The 9,546-nt window shown below is 41.1% G+C and overlaps 2 protein-coding genes across 2 annotated transcripts in view; both read right to left on the minus strand. All coding sequences in view use genetic code 11, as the record gives it.

The window, feature by feature from the left end:
* Positions 1-2,462: 2,462 nt before the first annotated feature.
* EGR_10780 (serine/threonine protein kinase) lies at positions 2,463-2,744 on the minus strand (the record flags this gene model as incomplete). The annotated part of the gene is made up of 1 exon (XM_024500029.1): positions 2,463-2,744. One exon carries the CDS (start codon positions 2,742-2,744, stop codon positions 2,463-2,465), a length of 282 nt encoding a protein of 93 aa, XP_024345554.1.
* Positions 2,745-5,177: 2,433 nt separating this feature from the next.
* The window catches only part of EGR_10781 (hypothetical protein), a gene marked incomplete at both ends in the record, with an annotated part of 4,870 nt that continues 501 nt past the window's right edge, over positions 5,178-9,546 (minus strand). Inside the window, 5 exons of the mRNA XM_024500030.1 lie at positions 5,178-5,299; positions 5,717-5,797; positions 8,121-8,226; positions 9,225-9,353; positions 9,400-9,519. Coding sequence (XP_024345555.1) covers positions 5,178-5,299; positions 5,717-5,797; positions 8,121-8,226; positions 9,225-9,353; positions 9,400-9,519 — 558 coding nt within the window. The remainder of the gene's footprint in view (positions 5,300-5,716; positions 5,798-8,120; positions 8,227-9,224; positions 9,354-9,399; positions 9,520-9,546) is intronic.

Here is a 9,546-nt window from a genome sequence, read left to right on the forward strand (position 1 = left end):
TTTTTTATAGGTCCTACTTAATTATAATTGCACTAGGTGGCTCACAAGGCTTTTACTGACTGTTACAAAGTGAAATGGGATACGCTTGATGGTGTAATATCATCTCTTCTTAACAATCGCATAGGTGGAAGCCCCATTTGGTCTTGAACACCCACTGTAGGTAAGATCAGTCGTTCAACGCCAGTGCGAGTCAACAGTCATTACTAGGAAGAGTATGCATGAAGGTTAAACAATGGATGTATCAGCTTCACTTTTATAACTCAGTTCAAAAACCATGATGGCTTTTTGTGAATGTTATTTGTGAATTTGCTTAAAACGCAGCAACAGTAAGGCTTGTCATGCAGATATCACCCAGAAATCGATGAACCAAGCCCAAGGTGGTTCTTCCTTCTTCATTATGAAGACTGTCGTGTATCAAGCACGACCATGAGTGAAGCTAAACTTCGTTTACACGTATAAAAGCTGGGCAGTCTTGGTCGGGAATCCCATCCATGCAATGTTGGAATAAAAAGCTGATTTGTGTGCCTATCATTAAAATGGGCCCCTTTTTAAAAATTGAAAACCTGTATTTTAATATACCTCTCTAAAACACCTGTGAACTCATTGCATTGTTCGGATAATATCTAAGAAGTAGTTTTGTGCAAAACACTCATTACGGCTGAGATATTGTAGGACAGCTTACTTTACTTGGGCATCCCTATTAAAAATTATACATGCTTCCAACGCTTTAATGGAAGTTTTGATTCCAGAGCTAATTAATAAGTTAAGTTTTGTTGCATGCTTTGATAGGATTTAGAATGACCCGTTCTCAGTGATAGTCGATGTGCCAGTCAATTAGCAGCATTGTGCGGGTGTGTCCACTCAATGCGACTTCGCGTCTTACTTTCATTCATCATCCATCACATCACATCGGTAGCCGCGCCGCCCATTCATGGCTCTACATACCACTGCATACGCATGACAGCTACTTAAATAAGAAAGTAGAAATTCTCCTATGACCATAATGATAGTCATTTAGGCCTGAATTTAGCAGAACCGAAAAGCGGTAATGAAAACACATCATTTTCAGTTGCGTCAGTAATTATTTTTTTTCAGAAAAATGACACAAGATGCTATTTCCATGGGATAGCTTTTGCACACTCATCTACCTCCATCTCGTCCTGCTTCCGCACTCTGTCAGCAGCACATTATGGCTGCTCAAGATCACAGACAGCAAGAAGTCATACAGATAAAGTTGCAACAGAAGGAATCAAATAATTGCTTCTATCATTCACGTAGGCAAGTGACATTTTATGCAGAATAGGTGATTGGGTCAGTTGGCATGGTGATACAAGTCGCCTGTGTCTCATTTTATTGTTGCTTAAAATTCAACAAAAGATTAAGTCCTTTGGCACCCGCAAGGGCAAGTTTTGAGCAAAGTAGCGTTAGAGAGATTGTCACCTTTGCTGGTGAATTATTGCGGCAGAAGTGATGGTGCCAGTGGACGTTAGTCCTGGTCGAAATACCGTAGTGATGCAGCCCCGGTGCATCGAAAGTTAGGATCAACAGACCCACCTAAGGACGAAGTCGCTGTCAGCATGGAAAGTAGAGCCTAAGTTATTGTTTACACCTTCGCTTACACAAAGATTTCTAAGAGTATCTTTTGGGTAAGAATGGATGCATTAAGCGTCCCCAGTACTCGTTTCTAGTCCTTCTGGAAAATTCCTATCCACTGAGGCGTAAAGCCAACTCATCTATAAACTAGCGTATATTTTAGCCACACTAACCATGCGCATACACACACAAGAAATGAAGAGGGGAGTTGACTTGAGGTAGAAAAAACAAGTGGTTAATCACGTCGTCTAGCCCAATGCAGGGATGATTGATGAGGCGGTTGATCTGCCATTCCATGAGTAGAGTACATGCTGTACAGTGACACAGCAAGCAAATATCAAAAATCGTGTTACTTGTTGCGTCTCAGTGGTGATAACCATCCCAAATTCATCTTCTTCTAAATCAAAATTTACCTCTTCGTCACCAATGGATCGCGCTTCCAGTTGATAGATGGGATGATTGGAGGAGGGGATTTATGAATTCAAAGTTTGCAAAGAGTTCATCCATCCTTTCTGCTGTCAATCCAGCCCATACCAGTTTCTTGTAGCTTGGTGACTCTACCATCAGTCAACGTGCCCCATGCTTATCACAAATGTCTCCAAGATGCAAGCCTATCAGTGACGTATGTGTGTCGTAAGCTGCAGCGAGATGCAGATGATCGTGGGGATGGAGGTCAAGCTCCTCCTCATCGGAGGGGGCTTACAACTTGGAGGGGTGGTGAGGTGGTTTCATCTTGCAAGTTACTACTTCCTCCTAATTGACCTCTTGTAGAATTCGAAACACTTGACACCGTCAATGTCCACACGCTTGTTGCTATTTTGTTTAACACAAACTTGGAAGAAATTTCGAGGAAGAAATGAGACGTTTACTTAACGGCCTGCCATAAACCGCCCTGTGCACAGACAGTCATCTATGGTGGCGGGACCATACTTGATGGTGGCTACGAGAATGCCCAGTTTCCAGCCATTCACATTTGTCAAGATTTTCACCTGATCCTTTACCTCATGCACCACGAATAAGGAGGTTCCAGTGAAGTCCGCCTTCTTGAGGAATGCCGCATTCCGAGCCGCGTAGTATGAGCGTATTAAAAGGTGGCCCGAATCAGCGAGAAGCATATTGTTGGATTTGACGTCTAAGTAGACGATGTGCATCGCATGAAGGCGGTCCACATTACAGATTATCCCGCAGCTTCGTTGTCATGCATCCTTTTGACTTAGAAAGCAAACATTTAGGATCAAATTTTGTAGGTAGAAACTGTTTCCTTCGTGTAGCACAAAGGCTGGGGTCCTGTGAATTCAAAAGCTTTACAACAAAGTGCCTAGAAGTGGGAGGTCGTGCTCTTGAAGAGCACACCGAACCACAGAATTATTCTGCAAATAAATGCGCTTTAAAGCCCACGTCATGAGTGTCGCCTTGTCACCTTTCTTTGGGTAGACTACCCCATAGACAACGGAGTGGGACCCGCGGAAAATGAATTTCAACACATTAGGTTTCTCAGGCTCCGCATCTCGACTCACTCTAGCGTCTGTTATTATAAACTTAAAAACTAATGACACTTTTATAAGAACTTTTGCGTTAAACAATCAAGTTTATAGGTTTATTGGTTTTTTATTGGGTGCGTCGCGATTGGTGGAACCAGACGTACTGGGATGAGTTGTTTAACATCGAACGTGACTGATTTATTCGCCAAATGTCATATATGGGACATGTGGTGACATTATTGACAGGGTTTACTGTGTGAGATGTAACAACTAACTCAGTATGGAATCCTTCCATTCATAGGTTAGCCTTTATGATTACCCCTGATCGGTAGGTTGACAACGAGTCAAATGAGACCTAAGCAGAGCGTAGCATGTTAGAGATTTGGCGGTGTAAGTGTGCAAATCGTTTTAGCCAAACCTTTAGTATTTTTAATCCCCAAATCTTGACTTCAATTTTGGAACAATTTTAAATAAGTAGCACCCCGACTTGCGCACAGGAACAAGGCCAAATGCCAAATATAAAATAAGCAAATTTAGCTGTGACTTTGACAGCCGTTGAGAGACATTTAGACAAGAAAAGTGATTCATGTGCTTCAGTGTCCTCGGCCATTTTGGGTCCAGTTAAGTGTGTCAGTGGATGAATTGACACCGCCTCGCTGATGTTTAGTTTAAACGTTGGAAAACCAGAATTTTCATTTTGGACTTCAAGGGAAGAGTCGCTGCAAAATAAGGTACGCAATGGCTGCCTATTTGCGCAAAACACACTCTCCTTTGAAAACGTGTCTATATGATCGGTGTGATTTGCTGATTGATACAAACACGTTAAAAATATCATCATTCCTCATCGCCTGACCAACGACAGGTTGATTCAGCTTCACTATCTTTACTGTCTTACGCGCAAGAGGATTCAGAGACTGTTTGCTTGTCATCGAGGTACAAATCACACAGATGTGCGTCTTTGCTCGCATTTGACCACATCGATACACTTACCATCTGCCATTCGCCATTAGCCAATTTGGTTGACTGGTATTAGCATGCAGTCTGAAGGAAAGGTCAAATAGAGCGGTGCTTATTAAAGATTTTACCAAAAGTACCATATCAAGAAAATATTCGGCAAAGCACATATTTTGGAGCAGAATTCTGGCTGTAGTCAACCATCTCATTGGCCACGGCTTAGTAAGACAATTTTTTCTGGGCTAAAATGACTGCGTCAATCCCCTCCCCCTTCAAATGGATTACGTCATTTATGACATTTGATCGTAGATGTTTCATAAGGTCAAGTGATGTAAATTCCGCGTGGAGATTAAACAGCCTCACTGGGCGCATTGACTCATGTCGCACGGGGTGGGTTAACATTGTCGGGCCACAAGGTGTGTCAAATAATTGCTCCCAAATATCACATCACTAAGTGACGATTAGCCTTGTGAGGCGTGTTTTTATTTTCACATGACAAATGACTGAATGTTTGGTGTTTTAGTGTCGCAGACCTTTTATTACATCACCCCACTAGGTGTGACAATTTGGGAACACGGGGGAACCTAGAGGTGTCACATTGGTGGTATCCGGTAAACGCTAAGCAAGACCTGATAAAAGCGAGGAATCACTCGCCATATTTGCTTTAACATTTTGTTGTCTTTAGTATCTCTGGTCTTGCATCCACTGCTGAAGGGCTAATACGGGACCTGGTTTAAGCACACTGGCTATTCCGAGGTAGATACAATTAGCCCTAATTTGCTCATAGAAGCTAATTATACTAATAATTACGAACAAGCTGTGGCGAGTCGTAATGGATCTGTACAATGCCCTAATTAAAAAAATTTGCTTTTGCGTACATTAGACTTTGAGAAGCGGATGACAAACATCCAGCCTTTAAATCAGGCACCCCAATAAAATTGTCACGGTAGAATCAGATGCAGGAGCAGAGACCGCATGGGACAATGCTCACTGGATAAACAGTGCCACTAAGTAATGCGATCTTTTTCTTAGTACTTCATCAATTGTGGGATATCTTTACTCTCCATAGCTTTCCCTTTAATTCGGATAATATGAGCCTCCACACACTAACCTCGCTTTCCTTCTTATTGCATTCCAGCTCAGCCCATTTCATTTATATCCATCAGAGAGATTTACATTCGAAGGGTTTAATGGGTTATTGACATAAAAATTGCTTCCCTGTAGTAATTTTACTGCATAAATGACTTCTTTGCAAAGATTTGAATGCATACCTTTATTGCAGTAGAACAATCACCAATGAGCACTCCAGCTCACCTACTTTTAATTGGTCAGTGATTGATTGCAAGAAGGTGCTTTATACTTGCCAATGTCCACTACAATTTCAGCGTTAGTTAAAAAGCAATTGAAATTACTCTCACCTCACCCCATATCTGTCATACTTATCCATGCTACTGACAGCCGTACTGACCACCCTGAGTAGCATCGGCTATCCGTCAGTGCCTACGCAGCCTCGCACACATATATTAGATTATTACACAGACCTGTGTGGCAAGTAGAATGTAGAGGGACGGACCCTCTACTCCATAAGGAAGAGCACACAGAGGTGCAGAAAGGCATTTATTAATTGAAGCAACCTACTGAGGTCGAAATACTTGCAACAACCAGAGGTGTCATACACTGTCTATTACTTGTTGAGTCAAAAATACTGCACATGTGGAATGGAACTACCGTATTGTATTGTGGATTCATTGAAGGTTGAATGTTTACCCCTGAAAAAACAGAAATAAACAAATATAGCAAAGTAATTCATTTTTCTTGCCTCAGAAGGGGTAACAAAGAGTGCCGATTCATTCCTAGCAGTTAGCTTGGGACCCGGAGTTGCGTTGTGAGGAACTGTGTACTTGATTTTAATGTGAGCATACGTGGCGGCTGCCATGGGTGCACTGCAAGCGTTTCCATGTGACACTTCCAAGATCTGACACTCCGCCCTCGAATTGGTCTCCATTCGCAGCCGAAGAAAAGGGTACATTCCCAAAAGGAGGTTAATAATCTTCTCGCAGTCGTCCATAGCATCGTATATGGGAGGCTTGAGTGTAGGCTCCTCGTCGTGTCTGTTTGGGTCGGCCTGTCAAATCAGTCATGCAATCCGGTCGCAAATCACATTTATTGCGAAATTATCGCCAAGTGTGCAGCAGATGGAGAACAGACCTGAGGTATCAAATTGTCCTTTTCCAGTGTCATGCGCATGTCACACAAACGGTTGCACTAAAAGGCATCACAAAGATGACGGTGGGAGCCGAAGCATTAGAACATCTATGGCATAAAATACGCAGTCACCCTAATATCTTAGAAGTAACACATCCCTACCCTTTGAAAATTTCTTGCTATCAGTAAAATAGAGGCAACAACGATATGTGGTAAAATTCTGCTGAACCTTTTTCATACATCGTGCAAGTGTGTAACCAAGCCTTTGGATTTTACTTGTCAACTATTGTCAGACATTATAACTTTGGTGTCCGCTTGCCCTAAATCTGGCCATCTCAACCGATAAGTAGCCACAGACGAAGTGAACATTATTTCTAGTAGTGGTCAGATGACATTTCAAATGATTCTCGAGTTGATTAAACCAGGTAGTGCATGCTTCCCCTTTCTCTGCACTTTGATTGTTTCTTAACTTGCACCGCTTCGTTAATAAGGAAAATTTGTTTAATAAGACTTTACTCTAATGGAACATTTTGACACCAGAACCACCTCCATTCATCCTTTCCCCAGGCTTGCAGCTTGCTTTATGCTACCTGTTCTTCTTCGAATGTAAAGCAATAGAGGGGCATGCAGGATGCGACTACACCTTTACTCCTCCTTGGCCTAACTTGCCTAATTTCTCTTATCTAGCTAAGCGATGATTTGATATCTACACTGCTTCAGAATAAAATAGCACTCTTGTTTGTTCCTCAATAGTTTTTCTCCCTTACGCTTAAGGTTCATCATCTGGAGGAGACGGATCTCACCGGCAGCTGATTAGACACACACCAAGTACAGTGTTTTGGGAGATCTGAATTAGACTGCGTTGTAGAAGTATGGGTCAACGGAGCAGTAAACTTCTAAGTGATATCTGGTGATACCCTTACTTTCAGTCTTTCAAACATTTAAGTGAGGTGGATATACTTAGCTTGCAAGACCTCCTCAGTTAGTGTAGGTTCAAACAAACCGCCTCGTCATTTGCCTTACAGTGCTTGGCCAAAAGAATTTCGTGTGTTAATGTTAAGCAGAAAGATTTTGCAACAGCACAATCACTTCGTCTCCTCAAGTGTCGGGTTAGATGACATTAAGTTTTGTTCACTGGTTGACAAACGGACGCCAAGTCGCCTTTGAAGGTCATTTTAACATATGTCTAGCGTATATGCGCTTATTGACATTGCCATATTCTTTTTAATAAAATAAATGAAACTATAGGATTCTAACAGCCAAGGCTTTCAAACCGACCTCATGAGGTAGAAGTCAAGAAAATCTTTAATCTGTTTTGAGGAATATCGAGTTGTTAGGAAACTCATATAGGTAGCATAGGGCAAAGGAGAATTTTCTGCTTTCTCTTCTCTTTTTCTGCTTTCTCCATTTGAGCTCTTTCGTGTTTTCTCAATAAAATTGCTTAGTTCTCTATCATTTTTGACATGTGCTCTGCGACTTTCGTTGCTCCTGTGTATAAGCTGCCGTTGCTACTTGCTGAGATTGGCTTAATTAAGCTCAGCTTAGTAACTGGAATTATGCCACTTTAGCAAAGGTGTCGGTACTCCTCTGCTATTTCTTCTTCACATTTACCGACACCTAAAGAGAGGGTGTTTATAAATGGCAGTGGTGTAATTTTCTCATCAATTTTTAAGTATACATGGACTTACAATATTTTCGTAGGGATTAATCAAGTGGGCTTGATTTTTTTGCCTGAAAGATGATTTGGGCGTTTTCGAATCACTTACCAGACGTCATAAATCACCTCGACAAGCGTCGCCTTGTAGTATGCTAGCAGTCCGTTTATTCTGCCAACAATGCAAGAATCAGTCCAAGTCGATCAGGCCTGGTGGTAGTTGACACACAAACCAACCACCTCACCACATTCATTTATATGACATGAAAATATTAAATATTTTAATGAGCAGGCGAAAGTAAATGTGGTGAAACATGGCTCTGATGTGTGAGTGTTAAACTAAGACACAAAATACAGGAAGGCATGATAGGCGGTTGGGTATCGCTACTTGAATTAGGCTGAACTTGGAGTAGATATCTCGACTGTGTCAAATGTCACTGATAGATTTGGTAGCAAGTTGTGCTCGAACTTATCGAGCTGCGCTAGTATACAAGGGGTGAGGGGGTAAACTGATGTTTGATGACCCGATAATTGTCCTAAACATCTGTCGTCACCATTGTTGAGTGTAACTACCTAATCTGACTTAATGTCATCTGAGTATATTTTTTTAGCAAACAATCAGTAATGTGCACCTTATGTAATGGCAAGTCCTTTGGTGGCAGTCCTTTGTCTTTCTAAGGTTTGACATGACTTGATTCACGGAACTCGTTAGTAACAGATTCTGCCCTAGGCATCGCGGCTTGCGTAATAGTACTACAATTACACAACATGTGTGAGGGGATGCAAACCTGAAAGCATTTATAACAGTCTACCTCTGTATCCTTTCAATACTTATTTGTACTAATTAAAGAGATAGGCGATCCAGTAACGAGACGAATGTAAATTGCTAACATTTTTTAAGCTTAACCTTCATTACATGCACTATCTACCTCTGCCTAACTATTTAATCAAATTCGACTTTTATTTATCAATCTGAGTTGATTTTGGGTTTAACATACCTATTTTTTGTTCAATAGTAAGTGAGGCTCTTCTTTCAAAAAGCAGAATATCATATAGGAGCCTTCCACGCATACCGGATACCTTGCAGAAAAATACATCTAATTTTGATTTTGCAGCCACTTTTAAGGCAAAAGTAGCATGTTGAAATCCCAAAAAATATCAATGTTTTAATGGTCAGCAGTGATAGCTTTAGCTCCGAAAATATTCATGCTAGCAGATTGAGGTTAGCGCTACCCAAAACCATCAGTTTTGATATTAAAGTATTTTTTTCTTAATCAAAAATAAAATAATGGGCTAAAGGCAATGCACGGAGAACCATTTCAGAGCTCAAGACTTACAATCCATACGACAACACTGATTCTCTCAAATACTTCATCTGGCTTCTTCCAACCCGTAAGAAAATGACCTACTAATGAATCGTCAAATGTACCACATAAATGGCAAATTTTGTGCTCAATTATGCAAGTCTAAATTTAGCCTATTTTAGTTTGTTCGAAGATGTTTGCATCACACTTGTGCTAGTGAGTTGTTACTCAACATTGAAGTGGTCACCGCAGATGACTGTAGATAGGACATTTGTAGTTTCTGCATACATTGTAATAAACTAAACTCGCACAAAGCATTTATTGTAACCTATTTTCGCTTTTAATGACAAAAATG

This window comes from Echinococcus granulosus (genome assembly GCF_000524195.1).
Source record: "Echinococcus granulosus chromosome Unknown EG_S00268, whole genome shotgun sequence".
Lineage (NCBI taxonomy): Eukaryota > Metazoa > Platyhelminthes > Cestoda > Cyclophyllidea > Taeniidae > Echinococcus > Echinococcus granulosus.